This window comes from Amblyomma maculatum, chromosome 2 (genome assembly GCF_055883805.1).
Source record: "Amblyomma maculatum isolate TAMU_Amacu chromosome 2, ASM5588380v1, whole genome shotgun sequence".
Taxonomy (NCBI): Eukaryota; Metazoa; Arthropoda; class Arachnida; order Ixodida; family Ixodidae; genus Amblyomma; species Amblyomma maculatum.
Genome location: NC_139345.1, coordinates 198,709,812 through 198,729,140, shown reverse-complemented (window position 1 = coordinate 198,729,140; position 19,329 = coordinate 198,709,812). Strand labels below are relative to the sequence as shown.

At 43.4% G+C, this 19,329-nt stretch overlaps 1 protein-coding gene across 1 annotated transcript; it reads right to left on the bottom strand.

Moving 5' to 3' along the window:
- Window positions 1-1,176: 1,176 nt before the first annotated feature.
- LOC146200893 (uncharacterized) lies at window positions 1,177-5,240 on the bottom strand. Its single transcript, XM_084592466.1, has 3 exons — window positions 5,178-5,240; window positions 4,494-4,643; window positions 1,177-1,551 (listed from the first exon to the last, which is right to left on the bottom strand). Exons 1-3 carry the CDS (start codon window positions 5,238-5,240, stop codon window positions 1,177-1,179), a joined length of 588 nt encoding a protein of 195 aa, XP_084448592.1.
- Between the last annotated feature and the right edge of the window lie 14,089 nt (window positions 5,241-19,329).

Genomic DNA, 19,329 nt, shown 5'->3' with positions numbered 1-19,329 from the left:
CTGTGTAGCATTCACAAACTCGTATTCTTTTATGATAGGCATGGCAGACAGCCCTGCATGTACAAACTGTGGGTGCGACGAGTCTATAGGCCTCATTCTTTAAGAGTGCCCCATATAGAGTGAGGAAAGACAGTGTCTGTGCCGTACGCTGGAGCATCTAGATGGACGCCCATTGACTGAAATTAAGATTTTAGGTCTTTGGCCACGGCGATTGTCTGCGATGAAGGTCTCCCAGGCACTGCTCCGCTTTATGAAAAGCACAGGCCTAATCGAAAGACTGAGTTTGCTGTTATGTTAAGTGATATGACTGTGACGTGATGTGATGTGGCGTGTCTGTGATGTGACTGTACTAATTTCAACTATCCCTCTCTCACAACTTTTATATCCACTCACACCCTTTCCCCAGTGCAGGGTAGCAAACCGGTTGCTTTTACGGGTTAACCTCCCTGCCTTTCCTTCTCATCTTCCTCCTCCTCCCCCAGTCACCAACACAGTGACAATATTCTCCTTAGGCAATCAACAAAGAACTGTACATAAATGAAGGGACTCGTGATGACATGGCTTTCATTAATGCAACATTCTCTTTGGCTTCTCGGTACTAAAATTAAAATCAATATTTTAATTTGCTCATAAAATTCGTTCGCAAACTTTACACACCATTCATGGTAACAAACGCCACTTATTTTATTTTGTGGGGAAATATTCATATAGTTCACCACACAGTGATCAAATGCCTTCAATTAGGTGGTTTCTCATCTCTTACTCAGACACCATGAATCATTTCTGTGGCACGGAAGTGAAAATGAATCAACGTCCTGTTTCCGTTGCTGCCGTCACGTACAACGTTCAGAAACCTGTAATCGATTTCTCCTGTTACTACTCTGTTCTGTTCACTCACAGTTCGGTACACACGAATAAGCCGGAACTCCACCCCAGTGTGCAACATTCGACAGATTCTCGAAAGATGCAAAGAGAGGCAACATGAATTTATAGCATAACACGCTACTTCACTCTGTGTATGTTTTCGATAAGTTGTATGATAATGTTTGCACAGTGAACGAAACAAACGATTTTATTATCGCAAAGCCATCGTTTTTTTTTTTTTCGCGGTATGCTGTTCAATACTGTTTTCGGGAAGCATTTTCACACGTGAGGTAAGAACCGCATGAAGACACACTATCCTGCCCAAGGATCAGCGGCTCCGAATCCGCGTGCAATGGCTGCAGAAGCGGAAGCCCACGGTCCGGCTCCCGCCAAGCGACCGGCTGCGTATCTGCCCGCACCCGGGGACACGGCTGGAGCCGCGACTGGTCTGGCGTTGAAGACGGCGTCGGCGCTGGCACCGGGTGCAGTTCCCGGCTCGTTGGTGTCCACCGTGGCACGGAAGCCTCCGGCGTCGGCCACGTAGCTCACGGTGCGGTAAAGGCCGTTTGCGTCCCGGTAGCCGTACGTGCCGGTTTTGGCGTTGCTGGCGTCTCCCTGCTCCTTTTGGTACAGACGGGTCCCGAACTCGTCAGTGGTGTCGTATCCGAAACTGTATGGTTGGGGAGGCTGGAGAAACGACAAGGGAGGCTTCCCTATAGTATTATGCGACAACACTGAATGTAGTCTGTTGTGAACACTGAGATCATGCAATCGTCAGATACTGTATAGTAGTTTTCATTTTTACAATCATAATGTATTCCACGCAATAATTGAAAACTAAGATTTTGGTAAATACAGGAGGAGGTCTCAAAGCCAATGGCTGCACAGGGGACCTCCTATTACAATCATGCCAAGCAAAAATTAAGTACAAAACCCAGCGGGTGAAAACTGCAAGTGATATGTAATATAATTGTATAGCACGCAGAAAGACAGGATGGCGTAAATATAAACAGGACATAAATTGGGAACATGTTTTATAAATGTAAAGCAGAGGAAAACAATTATTGTGGGATAAGTATTTCTTAACAATGAAAAAAATTATATTTAGCGCGATAGCACAAAAGTACAAAAACTACGCTTAAATGCATGAATGTTAGACGATTGCTTTATTCTGAATGGTAATGAATTCCACAAAAATGAAGCAGAGAAATTAACTGTGAAACTAGGTCGCGGGAAGTGGGGAGTGTTAATTATTATGCGAAGCATATTAACGTAGGTTTCGGGCCTTCGCGCGACGCCCGGCGGTGGCCACCATTGACCCTGAAGTGGGGTCACGTGACATGACGTCACGTGATGACGTCACACCGGCTGCAGATGGGGCCTCATATCGCGCCGTCGATCGCCTTCCGGCGGTGGCCACCATTAACTTTGAAGTGAGATCACATGATATGACGTCACGTGATAACGTCACAACTGCTGCAGATGGGGCCTCATATCGCGCCGTCGGACGTCGCCCGGCGGAGGCCTGCACGCTACGGTTCGCGCCGTCGCGCGCGACGCGGCGGCGGCGCCACCATCGCTGCATCACGTGATATGTGACGTCACGCCAGGGATGAAGCGGCGCGCGTCCGCCGTAGTGTCAGTCTCTGTGCCCGCAACCGCGCCAGCGTCTTTGCGCCGGGCGTGTATGCGGTCAAGATGGGGAAACAGTTTAGACTTTGTGTTGTGTAGAAATGCTCAAAGACAATACAGAATAATTGACGTGCAAACCAAGAGTCATGCATTTACGGACCATAAGAGTGTGTTTGTGGGGCTGCAAAGAATAAAGTACGACGATTAACCTAAAACCACGTCTCCGTTACTTAACCCCATCCACACTGAGGCAGCTGCTTAACATGCTTCGCATCCACTGGGCTTAACCTTGATAAGCCTCCAATTTTTGAAATGGGAAGCGATCCATTCATGAACCTAAATATAAAGATGCCAATAGAATAATGAAACATAAATAAGACTCCAAGGAAGTTATGAGCTTGCAGTAACGACGCACCACTGCACAAATAGCTATCGGAAGTAACGATGCGTATGGCTTGATTTTGTATGTGTTGTAGTGTTGTTGGGCATGGGAGCTAACGTTTCGAACTTTATATGATATGAAAAACGTCACACTGGATGTTTCATCAGTTTTATCGACTACATGCTTTTTTTACGTGCAATGCCTTCACGCCGTACTAGGATGCCTTGCGTTTCGAGTCGAATTGAATGCTACTGCCGTGGCCGGAATTGAACCCGTGCCTCCATGCTCAGAAATCAAACGCCCTGTCCATCTAGTTAGCTGGTCGTGCCATCGGTTGCGACAAGAAGGTCCATAAGTTGTACAACACAAGCTGTGTGGAGCGCCCATATAAAGTGAGTCTAACAGACGAAACATCACTGGAGAACATTGCACATCTATAGGTTCGTTAACCGATCACTGCTGTGTAAATCGAGCCGAAACCTGAATTTGGCGGCTATTCTATAAATTAATTAATAATTTCAGACAAACAGTGGTATAACAAATTTGTTTCCTTTGGGGACGTCCCATCAGTACAATTACAAGTACGTCGAACCTGCGTCGGCAGTTGGCCAGCGCTTCATTTACTTAAGACGCTTTTTTTTTCTGAAAAAGAGCAAACGAAAGTGTGCAGTATTCTCATAACTGTGCTCTAGTTTCACGGTAGTAGTGTGCGCAAAATGCACCAATTTATAACTGCTTTTCACTTGGATGAGCAAGAGGGTTATCTTCAACAAACAAGCGGATGAAATGTCGAAATGTATTCTCGAAACGAAATGAAACGAACGTGTGAAAAACCTATTGCTTTAATGTTCATAGTGGCTTACTAGCTACTTCCATTGCCATCAGTTTCACTTGACTAAGAGAACTACAAATACCCGCCATAGTTGTGCGGTGGTTAGGGAGCTTCACTGCTACGTCCAACGATGCGGGATCGAATCGCGACCGTGGCGATTGTTTTTCGATGGTATCGAAAGACAAGGCGCCCGTGTGCTGTGCGATGTCAGTGTACGTTAAGAAAGCCCAGGCGGTCGAAATTTCCGGAACCCTCCACTACAACAAGTCATTTTGAGACGTTATTGTGGTATTTGCATGGATGAAGATCTAGTTTTGCGGATTACCGCATTCATGCATAGTTAAGTCTTAAATTCAGAATATTCTCTTCCGGTAACAGAGTAGGAACGTTCTGCCAGGTTAGAACAGTTATTATAGACGGCTAGAGTTTTGGGGATTGAGTGATAAATTTTTGAATCATTTGCTATTTCACTTGGGGACTTATCAACCTGAAATGTAGCCACCGCTGCCATTCTGAGAATAATTTTCCTATGAGAGCAGAAAAAGCATTTTACATTCGTGGTCGCTGGAATTGGACAATAGCACATGGGCTTCCTATTTCATCGGTACCGTATCGGCTGCGTAAATCATACTGTGTGCGTGAGGAAGCGTGTGCTAAAATTACACAAATTTCGTTCTGCCCTTAAACTCGGACAATATCCTACGCTGCATGTGATGGGAGCAAGCTTGACAACAGTCTGGTCAAAAGAGCACCAGAACCATATTTCTGCTAGGGTTTGCGCACGAAAGATGGTCCAGCAGTGGAGAAGCCAGGAGTAGCTGCCGCCGCAAAGATAGGGCCCTGGAAACCTGCGCCTTGGAATCCATATCGTCCACCGCCGCCGAACACATTCCCTGCGCCCACAAAGGCGACCATGGGGAGTAGTAGAGCAGCCTGGAGAAAGAGCAATAAACATTGCAAATGAAATGAACATTGTCTGTTTCACTACGACTAATTTTTATCGTAAATGTAATCACTACTTTTTCGTGTCTACCCGGTGCCATCACGTGAAACTCTGTCCTGTGTAATTAAAGGAGTTCATTAGAATACGTGGTACGGGGTGCTGGCATGAACTCATAATTTGTTTCCAAGGAAATGCTGTTTTAGAGAACGCCAGACAGTAGTAAATGGACATCTCGTAGACAAGGATGGGGTCAGGCCTGATCTGAAAAAAATTGAAGCTGTCACGTGTTGTAAACCACCGAAATCGTTAAAACAGCTTAGGAGTTTTTAGGGCTTTGCTCCTACTTCCGGTGTTTTGTTCCGAAGTTTGCTGACCTACCATATCCACTTACTTGTTTTCTGCTAAAAGATGTGCCTTTCAAGTGGACTATTGATTGTGACTCCGCCTTTCGTCAGTTAAAATTTATTTAGACATCAGGACCTGTACCACGCCACTTGTGCCCATCAGCTCCAACAGAACGTCACATTGATGCCAGCGCAGTCGGAGTTGGAGCAGTCCTCACACAGCGCCACAATGGCAATGAACATGTCGTTGCATGTGGAAGCTGTTTTTTTAAGCAAGGCTGAGCGCAATTACACCGTAACTGAACAGGAATGCTTAGCTGTTGTTTTCGGTGAGCAACGGTTTCGGTCATATCTTTATGAATGTGCATTTAAAATTGTGATGAACTATCATTCCTTACGTTGGCTTGTAAACCTCCGTGACCCAAGTGGACGCCTTGCGCGCTGGGCTTTGCGCCTGCAAGAATTCAATTTTACTGTGTCTTTTAATAGTGGTCATAAGCACGGTGATGCTGAATGTTTGTTACGGTTGCCTCTGGAAAGTACTGATTTCGAGAGTGAGATCTTGGATAAATATATAGCTGTTACCCCTCCAAGGTTCCTCGATGCTCGTGAATTCAAGATTGCACAGCTGAACGACAGCGACTTGGCGGCGCTTTTTGATGCCGCAAGTTTCCTGAACCCTGCGACCTCATTCTGCATTCGTGATAGTCTACTATACAGGGGGAACTACTCGTCAGTAGGTGCACAGTTTCTTCTGGTAGTTCCTACACGTCTTCGGTGCCAGGTTCTTCGGGTAATGCACGACGATCCTACGGCTGGACACTTCGGTTTTGCCAGGACATTGCACAGGACTAAGGAACGCTTTTATTATCCGAAGATGAGTCAAACTACTCAACATTATGTGGCCAGCTGCCTCCAGTGCCAGCGTTTCAAACACCCAACCTGCTCTCCCCCGGGTCACTTTTATCCTATAACGCCGCCACGACCTCCATTCGAACAGGCGGGATTTGACCTTCTAAGACCATTTCCCCGTTCCACCAACGGGAACCGCTGAATCATAGCGTGCGTAGAGTACCTTACGCGGTACTGTGAAACTTATGCCATACCGTCAGCCACTGCTTCTGATGTCTCAGCCTTCCTCCTACAGTCAATCATTCTTCGAAATGGGCCTCCTCGGATGCTAATAAATCACCGGGGACGAGAGTTTACGGTAGAAGTTGTTGAAGAAATTCTTCGTCTCTGCTTACGCCATTTTCGCCATTCAACTCCATATCACCCACAACAAATGGCCTTACCGAACGCACCAATTGTACGCTTAGCAATATGCTCGCAATGTATGTCGACTCTCGTCACAAAAACTGGGATGAAGTCCTTACGTTTATAACATACGCTTTTAACACTGCTAAGCACGAAACGACAGGCTATAGTCCTTTTTTTCTTCTTTACGCTAGACTTCACCGAAGTTCTCTAGACACACCTTTCTCGCTCCCAGCTGAAACTTCATTAGCGCAGACTCTCTCTTTGGCTGAAGAAGCTCGCCGACTCACTAGACTTTGCACTTTAGCCTCCCAAGAACGCTACAAGCAACGCTACGACAAGTGTCACCAAGATGATAATTATGCCCCTGGTGACTTGGTGTGGCTTTGGACGCCTTTGCGTAAGCGCAGCCTGTCCCAGAAACTGTTGCACCAGTATACTGGTCCTTTCGTTGTGCTGGAACGCATCGCCGTAGTCAACTTTGTAATCTCTCGCCTGACCACCCAAGGTCGTCGTTCTCGAAAGACTCAAATAGTTTACGTGGCCCGCATGAAGCACTGCTATCAGCGTGACGAACCTTGACTCGCCCGGCGGGCATCGTCTGCGAAGGGAGCAGTGTCACGCACGTCCCACGGTCCTGTATTGGAGGAAGATGAGGTGTTGCAGGAGAAGCTGAAGAGGAGAAGGAAGCTGGTTTGGTTCGCTCTGGGTGTGCTAACGACCATCGCATCCAACACCCGCCGTGTAAATAAACCATGTTGACTTGTTCAATATTAATGCACAGCGGTTAGGAAAAGGAACAACCATTCTTGTGTCAGAGCATGCTCATTGTCCTTGAGGACGAAAAATGGAGATCGAAAGCAAATATATTATCTCTCATTGAAAGCAATGCTATAAGAACTATCATCATCATCATCGTCATCATTATCAGCAGAGCATCCTCACTATACTGCCGCTGCAGGGCTAAGGCCTCTTTCATATTCCTCCAATTAACCCTGTCCTGTGCTAGCTGCATCCACTTGACCCCTGGGAACGTCTTAACCTCATTCGCACACCTAACTTTCTGCCGTCCCCTGCTATGCTTTCCTTGGCTTGAAAACTAGTTTGTTACGCTAAGCGACCATCGTTTATACTCTCTTCGCACTGCTTGTCCTGCCCATGCCGATCTCTTCTTGATTTCCACTACATATAAGAAAAATAGAAATATATATATAAAAATAACGCGAAAATAATTTACGCAAACTAATCTAAGTCAATTAATGGTGTTTTGTTTATGAAGCCTGGGCTTAATAGCAGTTGGACTGCAGAGACAGTGCTCTAATCACAAAAGGATGACCGATATGGCAAACCATCCGGCGTTAACAGCTATAAAAGAGCAAGAATATAAAATACGAACTTTGACGTCGGCGACACGTACTACGCCAGTACATTTAATGCGCCGAGTCGTCGAGAAACAATTTTCGGCACAGGTTCCATACACAACATTGCAAGATCATTCACTTCAAAAGGTTGCATCCAATCGGATAAGCTAATGACTTGCGCAGTTCAAATACACCAGCAGGAAGATGTTGAAATCAATTAATCGCCATTGCCTCTCGTATGCGCTGCTAGGAGATTGTAAACATAGGCAAAAATTTGCAAATAAAAATTTTTGATGACCTTATGAGAATGAAGACAACTTCAACGTCTATTGAACGATCAATTGAGGAGCATACACTTATCGGAACGAGCCTTGGACAGAAGCTGCGGAGAAACGTTTTTGGGCTAGATAAAAGGTTAGCATGTTGATTTCATTTTCACGTTTTAACATGATTTTATGCCTTTTGTTACTGATGCATAATTCATTCTGCGCAGACACGTGAAATCGCTGCTCTACAAGTTATTTCTTGCAGAGTAAGACTGGAATCAGTCAAGTAACTAGACGTTTATAGTAATGCATATACAAACTTCCTTTTCTTATTCAATGATGAATTTTGAATAAGAAAATAAAGCTATGGCGAAGTCGGCGACGCTTAAGCTCCCTGTAAACGTCTTCGCTCGATAAAATAAACTGTTTTTCTCAGAAATGACTCTTCGAAATGGTATTTGTACTTCAACACCTTTACTCTTAAGTCCAAGTATGATGTTACAGTATTTTGTTAGTTAACGATAAAGCAACATACAGTTATATAACAGCCATATTTTTAAAATAGTGACCGCATTGCGGAAATGGTGTCCCGTTGACTTCTTACCTTAGATGTCATATCCATGGGACGTGTAAGCACAAACTGGAGCCCACTGAATCGGCAGCTAGAAATGCGACGTCCACTACGCTGCGGCCGGCTTTTATACACGTCCCCTGCTTGTATGCAACAAGTGCTTGTCCTCGTGAGGGAGGAGGCAGGATGTTTTTTCTCTCTTCATCTCTATGCCTAACGTGATTTTCTCACGGGGTTGCGGACGTCGGTGGCTATGCTGTGACGAGCCTCTTCTTTTTTTCTTCTTTTTTTGCCATTAACGCAGTCCCTGCTGCTGCTTAACAGCCTTGACTGCTCGCCTCTCGCTCTGTAACACGAAGAGGCTTGCGGCATTGCGACCACGCTTCATGGTTTCGTTTTGTGGCGTAATTTCTATGCTCGTGCATCTTTAGGGTGACAGGACCCGTCATTCTTGTGATCGCTTTTAGCATATTTTAGCTGAATGGTGCCCTTGTATTGTGTTATCCCAGCGTTGTGCTATGGTCAAACTTCAAAGCACCATTCTTGAGCATGTCTTAGTATTATTGAATCTTGCAGTCCTCATTTTTAACTTTTGCTTTTTATTAGCTTATTTACTTCAGCTGGAATGCCTTCAAAAGCATTCAAGAGGAGAATGGATTAGCAAACAAAAAATAAATAAATACACTACCTAATTATTTACAGGGGCATGAATCTCGATAACTGCAACATTAATATGGTATATACAAAATTATATATGCGCTAAAAAGCAGCGCTATACCCTGTCAGTACGTAACATTAGCTAAAACGGTAAGAAAATTCCAGTTATTTTCTGGAAGGTGCTTACATTGAGTCAATAATCGCAATATGAAAGACTGCTGGGCAGCGCGTGTATTATATCTACGAAGGCCGAATTTATGATGATTATTGATGGAATCTGATAGTTAAATTTAGTGCACCAATGGAAAGCTGACAACCAAAAAACAACACAATGAAGTTCTACCCACCTTTACTCAGGAATGGGATACCTAATGACGTTGAAAAGAAAATTCGTTAATCAGGGTAGGATGCTGATACAGCTTGACGAACAGGACTAAACGTTATATTTGCTGCGCGATATTGATGATTGAAGTTGAAGGTCGGATTTCTTTACTGCGCACGTTCAGTGCGGGTTTAATTCCAATAAGTGAAACGAAAGGTCAATTTTAAAGCGTTAAATGGCAATGTTTAGTTTTTAATAACCTGCATCGCATACGGATGATGCAGGCCCTACTTTGCGGTGCATTTTTATGCCGCTAGAACGTTGACGACGATGGAGCTCTGGAAGAGTTACGGCATTAGTATAATCCTGAAATTAGTTCAGATAGTTTTGCCCATGTTTATAAATTTACTAGCCTTAAGGGAACGCCAATCAAGAAGTAAATACATGGGGCATTTTTTTTCATGCTACTGGCACGGATGTAGCCTTAGTAACGTTGAGTCACAATAGGCATACTTCATACCAGTTAACAATGGCAGTGAGAACCATCTGATGAAAGTTCTTATCATTAAATCATCTAGTTTCGCTGAAAATAAAGCAATAATTGCGAAAAATTGTGGAAGATATGTGAGATGGCAGCTGAATAATGTAAATAAACAGAATGGAAGACATAATATAGATCCTTAAGGTACACCGGAGTATACATCAAAAGCAGAGGTCTATGACCATCAATTGAGACGAGTTTTGAATCGTTAATAACAAATCATTCAATCCGTTTCAAAAACTTCGCCTGAATCTTAGAATGACTGAGCTTGTGGAGAAGCAGTGTATTAGAAACCATTTTGAAAGTGTTCGAAAATATAAAAGATATGCAATGAGCGAATGACGATCGGTCAAGAATGCAGTGGAGTGTTAGGAGTTCTAGATACGAAAAGAATTTCAAGTGTGTACGACCTTTCGGAAACCGCGTTGTCCCACTGCAAAGAACCAGTTTTGTTCAAGAAATTCTGTCAGCGCTCTAGTAGCTTGAGAGCAAGTATTTTCTAGAGTAGTGGAGCTGCATTCATTGGTAGTGTTTTTGCTTCCCGATTAGTGAAGTAGAACCCCCCCCCCCCCCCCCCGCAATCTCCCATTGTGTAGGGAAGGTACAGTATTTGTCAAAAATAGACGGTCCAATAGTCTCGCTTCTAAGCCCTGTAACAGCGCTCTAGAAAGCAATAGTGGAGAGGAGCATGAGTACGGAATTTGTCATCTACGTGATTTCGAATGTTGGAGATGCTACACGAGCCTCGTTACGGGGCACAGAAGCAATATCCTTGGGTTGTACATTTTTGCAAACTCTGTACATGCGTCAAGAACTTGCCGAAGAAATGTATGAGGAAAATATATATGTGGAAGTGCTTTTGTAAACATTTTGCAAGAACAGGGTCAAACCTGGAAGAAGTACAATAGTTTTCGATCAGTTTAGCAATACCAGCTACGTCCACAAAAATAGGGGAATAATCAACGATTTATAATTCTTTCCTCGCACACGGTAAGAACTTGGACCCGACGAAAACAAATTATATAAAATATTGTTTAGGAAAATATACATACAGATAGCTCGAACCCTGTTAGCCAGAGTATTTTTGTAATGCAATTATGTTTTAAGAGGAAGGGGAATTATGCACCAGATTTTAGAGACGTTAGCTTTAAACATGAGTCACAAATTATTCAAGAGAAAATGAAGCTGAGCGTTCTTAAGAGTTTACGTAACCGGAGCAAGCTGGTTTTTATGTCGTCCGGCGTACTTTAGTTGGTGATGCTTTACCTTCACTAAGGAGCGTTTTGTACTACGGCTATTATAAAGGTGTCTGTAGAGTGTTACACAACGGGGCGGGAGAATTCTATGTTATGGCGCGGTTCGAAACCTATCCGTTCGTTAAAAGTTTACTTTGGTTGCAAAAGTAGTGTTAGTCGTAAAGTTAGCCTGAGCTGTTCGATAGTCAAAATTAGTTATAACGGTTTCCAAAATGCCAGAAAAATAATTTACTGTTGATATACCTCAACGCTGGCGTTCTTAAAACCAATGATCAATTTTCTTTCTTTGTTCTACTCAGGGAAAGCTAGGCTGAGACTGAACGTAAGTAAGGAATGTTTACTTATACTGGATACAAAAGTAACATCTCAAGCAAGTGGATTAGTTAGAATTAAATGCAGGGTGTCTGCAACATTTGAGCGGGATACTAACTGTGTTAAGCAAATAACAGAGCGCACGTCTGAAACATTTTGGCTTGGCAATAAAGAGGTAACAAGATAGGAAGAGTTCTGTTTCATGTTTTTACTTGGTATCGAGACCGGCGAGAGAGGTGGCATATAATATAACGTACGAATCGTTTGAAATTAGAAATAAAGGTCCTTATTAGATGTGGAGGGAGATGAATAGGACCGATAACGCACATTGAAGATCACATTCAGATGGCCTATTATAACAGTGGCCACACGATTTCTTGATCTGTGTCGAATTGGATGCGGAATGAAGGAATGTTGATTGAAGCCTCCATAGGCACGCTCTCTTCACGGCGGCACTTTCGACCACAGCATTACCTCATGAACGCAAGCGCACTCTCAAAATTTATACTAAAATGTTATACAGGGTGTCCTACCTAAATGTAGCCAAGGTTAAAAAAATACGGTCAGCGATGACGCAGTGAAATAGAATTAAGTGCCGTTCACAGTTGCCTGTTCTTATCTACACAAAAGTTTTGTTCACTAAAGTTAATTATTAGTAAACTAAAAAGTTTATAATTATTCCTTGATTGAAAAAGTTCCATTACAAAAGTTGTAAAGTTGTAGAACTCCTCGAATATATTTGATGTGGTTTGGCTTTGGGGTTTAAAGTCCCAAAGCGACTCAGACTATGAGCGCGCCGTGGCGGAGGGCTCGGCCTAACTTTTGGTCTCTACCGAAAGCGGCCGCAGAGACCAAAATTCGACTGCTTTTCGCTACGTATTTCCAGACATAGCAGGGATAAGCCATCTTTAATTTTTCCCGAGTGGAATGAGTAGAGACTGAGACGTATTCTCTAATACCGATGCTTTGGTCTTTGAACTCGCTATGAATACCAATTATATTTTGCTTTTTTTTTTTGTTGCAAACTTAATCGCGAACATCGCGCGCTAGTTAATGGGCGAAAAGGAACCTAAGCTAGAGCATGAGATCGAATGAGTAAGTAGCAACTGTGTCTAAGGCCAAGTTCAGAACCGATGTCATCGCTTATTCGATTTTGCTGCTAATTTTCTTCACTACCGGAAGTGCCAAGAAAGATTACAATTTTTTTCTATGCGAAGGGCCGTCTACTTCAATGAAATGGGATTGAGATTTATTTGGCGTTTACAGTTCCTCTACAGATGTCTGAATAGCGAAAAAATGGACATTGTACTGCTTGAGCACTGTTTTTATTTTTCTTCCAAATCGTCTACAATTTCATTGATGCTAGATATTTATTTCCGTGCTCTTCTCAAGTTCTTGATAGCCTTGGTGTCTACAGCCAGTTTAACTTCACTCCTTGATATTAGCAGGGAGGGGTACTGCACGCGGAATTCCAGAATAAACGAGCAATATATATTTGAAACAATATTAAACGTGGCTTCAGAATTTTATTGCACTTAAGACAAAGAAAACAAAAACGATCATGTTCCATAATCCTTACCTTCTACCAAAAATGAACATCAGTTCCGGAAATCCAAGAGTGGCCTTTTCAAGTGGTTTGTGAAAGAAGCAGCACGTGCATGATTCCTTGATTGCATGATTCCATGATTCATTGATTCCTTGAGCGCGTAACTTACCAATACTTCAAGACCGTGAAAGTAAGTGAAAATCTGGAGTTGTAAACTTCGAACGCCTTGTATTAGTAAACGTAGCTTTTACTCGAAAAATGTTCCGAGTCATTGTAAAACGAAAGGCATTTTTGGACGCTATGAATTTCATGTTCAACCGGCGGACGACGATTTATTTTTGTAGCACAGAAGCGTTTTTGAGGATCCAAAGTGTAATGAGAAAAAGAAGATGGGTGCATGGTATGAAAGAGCACTGAACAAGAGTGGAGGGGTACCTCGATTCGCAGGTCGAGCCAACGTTTTGATAAGTGAACTTGTCTTCGTCCCAAGACAAGTCCCCCTGTCGAAACTTTGGATCGGCTTGGGAACCGAGGCTCCCTCTCTACCTTTGCTCAGTGCTTATTGATAGAAGCGTTTTTAGTGGTTTATGATATATAGACATCAAGTTTCTGTCGTTTCTCTAGAGTGTGCAGGACGTCGTGCGAATGAAAAATGACTCAAGAGACTCTCGAGAGCAGCAGATCCATGTGCGAAACGAAAAAGTTACTACGAACGCTGTCGCTTAGCATACGAAGTGGCCGCGAGATTTACTGGGACGAATCAAAGATACATATAAGAAAAAACCTCATTAGCTTGACAAAGCCTTGAGTCCTAGTATAAAACACAACTCCAGGCTAGAACCCAAAACCGGTAGGGACCCTTCTTATAGTTAAACCTGGAAAATATATCAGCTCCAAAAGTGCTGACTTCACTGCAAAATCTCTCTGAAACTATAAATTTGAGCTTTTCAGTCGCAACATAGCGCGATGAGACAGACGGAGTGCTGGGTAATATATCGTGGGCGAGCAATGATGTCCCAATTTGTAGAAGAGGCATTTGGCAGCGTACGCTTAGCGAGACTGTAGCGGAAAGCAGACAGGACACACGAGAAGAACCAACAACACGAGCGCTAACTTCCAACAATCTTTATTTCAGACATGCAGCACATTTATACGCCAAAGATAGGAAATCACTTGTGCTGACAGTATCACCGCCGGAGAAAAGAGAGTTCTTTATCGCATAAACTAATAGACGGAGTGCTAACACAAGTCTCTCCGCAAGCATTTATCTTCTCAGCTTCAATTATCATTCGCGTGGTCTTGTCAAAATTTCTTGCTAGCACAACTGTTTGTTCCAAGTACGGTTTGCAAGTTTTCGATTCACAAGAAAGAATATGATCAACAAGAGTACTACCCTTCCCATTCTTGACGTTACGTGCGTGTTCCATTAATCGCTGATTTAGGCACCGTCCTGTCTGTCCGATGTAGTGGCCACCGCATGATAAAGGTATCTTGTACACAACACCTTCAATGCAACTGACGTAAGGCTTCAGATGACGAGTCGTGCAAGCTCGTGCTCCGTTACTGTTTGATTTGCCAATCTTGCACAAGGAAGCGAGTTTTTTTGGAGATGAAAATACGACAGTTGTGTTTGCCCTACGTCCAATTCTTTTTAGATTATGTGAAATTCTGTGCATATACGGCATAACAACACAGCGTTTTCTTCCATCGGACAACGGAGGCTGTTGACAGTGATTACTATTGAATTTTCTCAGAAGTTTCTCGGCGACAGATACCTGGACATCGGCAGGGTACCCAGCATTAGTCAACCTTGTGGATTGCTCTTTAAAACTTTCAGTTATCTTGTGGGTACACGACTTTTTCAGAGAGTTCTGGAAACACATGCTGACGATGGCTCTTTTTACGAGTTTTGAATGTGCGGAATGATACGGCAGTACAGGTTTATTACTGCGAGGCTGGTAGGTCCAGCAAATGCGATTAGGGTGGAAGGTGAAGATGAGGTCTAAAAACCTGATAGTGTCATTTACTGGCAATTCAGTGGTTAAAACCAGTGGGTCAAAACATTCCTTCATGACGGTCAAAATGTTAATGGCCTTTGACTCTAATGAGCCAGAGTCACTGTTAACAAGAATTAAGAAATCGTCAACAAATCTAAAGATTTGCTACACGTCCATACCATCAAGGCCTCTGATAACAATCTTGTCAAGTTTAGATAAAAACATGTTGCTTAAAACCGGCGCCAGGCATGAACCGACGCATATACCGTCCTTCTGAAGGTATGGTTCACCTTTCCAGTTAATGAACGTTGATTTCAGGTAAAATGCTAAAAGTTCAAGGAAGCTACCCAGTGATAAACCCGCTGTGTTTGAAAAGCAACACACCCGAAATCATCAATGCACTCCTCAACACAACACAGCAACGAGTAATACGAATCCTTTATGTCAACAGAAAATGCATTAATGTTTCCACCAGGCACGTCTCGGACAAACTCTATGATTTCGTCAGAATTCTTAACACTGAAAGGGTCGTCATTTCTTAACAGGTTTAACTTTTCTTGCAAATATAGGGAAACAGTTTTCTGCAAGCCTCAGTTTCAGATATGATAGCCCTGAACGGCTGTTCAGGTTTATGGGTATTAACGCTGAAGAAAACGTCTAAGAAATCTTTCTTTGACTCTGCTATTGCCTTGGCAAGCTTACTGAGGCTGAACTGGTTGCACATCTTCTTAGCTTTGGCTTTTACTTTTAGTATAGCCACATCCTCATGCAAGTCAAAAAGAACAGCCTCATTGGCCTTAGAAGAGTATAGGTCAAAAGAGGAAACGGCAAAACCACCTTCTTTGTCCGATGGAAGTACGGAAAGTCCATGCTCCCGTATGTAGTTCTCGACGCGCTTGAGAGGTAGCTTAGAAGAACCCGGCCTAAAGTGCAGCAGCACGTCGACTCCTTCAGATACACACCGGTGTTGTTCTAGTTGCGTAGCATGTTGTGACACTTGACGAACCATGGAAAGCAGCTGCGGTGCTGACGGCTTCGGTTCCACAGCAAATTTAGGCCCCAATGAGAGAACTTTGGTCACGTCGACTGGTAGATCTAAGGCCTCCAACGTGTGCACAGCGCTCCGAGTTGCTTTCGGTTGCCTGGAAAGTTCAGTACGAAGCTTTAACAGATGCTGAGTCCAGATGAATTCAGTAGCTTGGGCTGTCAGTCGCTGGTAATCTTGGAGAGTTTGCCAAGCGGTGTGCCCTTCACCGTTTGAGAGTATCTGAACCTCGAGGTACTGCCTGTAGATCCGAGCCTGCCTGTACCACTCAGATTTTGCAAGCTTCCACGCCCTAGTGCCATGTTCAGCGGAAGGAACAAATCCTCCAAACAACCGCTTCACATCCTCTGGTAACAGCTTGTTGCGAATGCAGAATGACATCGAGCGCGCACGACTAACGGCATGCGCTATGGCTGCAACTGTAGCACAAGGATTATGGCGTACACTGAGGAAAGGGCCCGTTGTACTAGAAATATAGTTCAAAAGGGTGGCTTTTAGGGCTTGTTGGTGCGTGAACATAGCGAGACTGTAGCGCAAAGCAGAAAGGACACACGAGAAGAACGAACAACACGACCGCTAACTTCCAACAATCTTTATTTCAGACATGACGCACATTTATACGCCAAAGACAGGAAATCACTTGTGCTGACAGTATCACCACCGGAGAAAAGAGAGTTCTTTATCGCATAAACTAATAGACGGAGTGCTAATACAAGTCTCTCCGCAAGCATTTATCTTCTCAGCTTCAATTATCATTCGCGTGGTCATGTCAAAATTTCTTGCTAGCACAACTGTTTGTTCCAAGTACGGTTTGCAAGTTTTCGATTCACAAGAAAGAATATGATCAACAAGAGTACTACCCTTCCCATTCTTGACGTTACGTGCGTGTTCCATTAATCGCTGATTTAGGCACCGTCCTGTTGCCAAATGACAAGGTACTCTGCTGTGTTGAGGAGTGCATTGAAGATTTCGGGTGTGTTGCTTTTCAAAACACAGCGGGTGTATCAGTGGGTAGCTTAATTGAAGTTTTAGCATTTTACCTGAAATCAACGTTCATTAACTGGAAAGGTAAACCATACCTTCAGAAGGACGGTATATGCATCGGTTCATGCCTGGCGCCGGTTTTAAGCAACATGTTTTTATCTAAACTTGACAAGACTCTTATCAGTCGCCTTGATGGTATGGACGTGTTGCAAATCTTTAGATTTGTTGACGGTTTCTTAATTCTTGTTAACAGTGACTCTGGCTCATTAGAGTCAAAGGCCATTAGCATTTTGACCGTCATGAAGGAATGTTTTGACCCACTGGTTTTAACACTGAATTGCCAGTAAATGACACTATCAGGTTTTTAGACCTCATCTTCACCTTCCACCCTAATCGCATTTGCTGGGCCTACCAGCCTCGCAGTAATAAACCTGTACTGCCGTATCATTCCGCACATTCAAAACTCGTAAAAAGAGCCATCGTCAGCATGTGTTTGCAGAACTCTCTGAAAAAGTCGTGTACCCACAAGATAACTGAAAGTTTTAAAGAGCAATCCACAAGGTTGACTAATGCTGGGTACCCTGCCGATGTCCAGGTATCTGTCGCCGAGAAACTTCTGAGAAAATTCAATAGTAATCAGTGTCAACAGCCTCCGTTGTCCGATGGAAGAAAACACTTTGTTGTTAAGCCGTATATGCGCAGAATTTCACATAATCTAAAGAGAATTGGACGTAGGGCAAACACAACTGTCGTTTTTTCATCTCCAAAAAAACTCACTTCCTTGTGCAAGATTGGCAAATCAAACAGTAACGGAGCACGAGCTTGCACGACTCGTCATCTGAAGCCTTACGTCAGTTGCATTGAAGGTGTTGTGTACAAGATACCTTTATCATGCGATGGTCACTACATCGGACAGACAGGACGGTGCCTAAATCAGCGATTAATGGAACACGCACGTAACGTCAAGAATGGGAAGGGTAGTACTCTTGTTGATCATATTCTTTCTTGTGAATCGAAAACTTGCAAACCGTACTTGGAAAAAACAGTTGTGCTAGCAAGAAATTTTGACATGACCACGCGAATGATAATTGAAGCTGAGAAGATAAATGCTTGCGGAGAGACTTGTGTTAGCACTCCGTCTATTAGTTTATGCGATAAAGAACTCTCTTTTCTCCGGCGGTGATACTGTCAGCACAAGTGATTTCCTATCTTTGGCGTATAAATGTGCTGCATGTCTGAAATAAAGATTGTTGGAAGTTAGCGCTCGTGTTGTTCGTTCTTCTCGTGTGTCCTGTCTGCTTTGCGCTACAGTCTCGCTATGTTCACGCACCAACAAGCCCAAAAAGCCATCCTTTTCAGCGTACGCTTGTTTATTATCACGCAGTAGTTTTATGATTTTGTGATATAGATGCCTTGCCCATTAGAAGTAATCCAAAATAAAGCTTCAGCAAAAGCTCAAGAATCAACTTGAATCCAATTCAACCCATTCAATTGCAGCTATGACGCCGTGAGGCAAAAGTCATGGATTTTGGTAATAACGTGCCCTCCTCGCCATAGTAGATTCGAAGTGCCACTGCCCGAGCCAGGAAGGCTTGGAAACTATAGTTAATTCTTTGGGAGACGAAGGGGGCATCCGGGCTTCAGTTTTAGTGCAATTAAGTTGCCTCTGGTGATTATCAACAATTAAACTAATCAGATGCTTAAAATGCAAAACCGTGAGAAGCTATTTTGAGTTATGCGTAAACGAGAGTATTACATACATTGAAATGTACGAACAGTCTCTTACGACAAAAGGGCAAAAAAAAGCTAGTATGTCGAAACATAGCGCGTCGTTGGGGTACAACATGTATCGATATTTAGAATTAATAATAATACAAGGGCTGTGGATCGGATTTGCGGTTTTGTGCCGCAGGCATAGATACAATTGGGATTATAAATAAATCAGTCAGGGAGCTGCTGGACAATTAGCGCAAGGTGATCACGGCAAGACCACAAATGAGGCGGTATGGGGAGCTGTGCGTTGGGCGTATTTCGAAGCGCGTAAAGCTCAGAGTAAAACATTACATCGGGAATGCGTGACAAATTGGATAGCAACAGATAGGAGTTTACAGTTTTCAAACACATTTTCCTGTAAAGCGTTAACTCAATTTGGAGGAAATAAACTGCGAAATGAAGCAGTGAGTATGCGGGAGACAAAGAAGGAAAAATAAATAACGT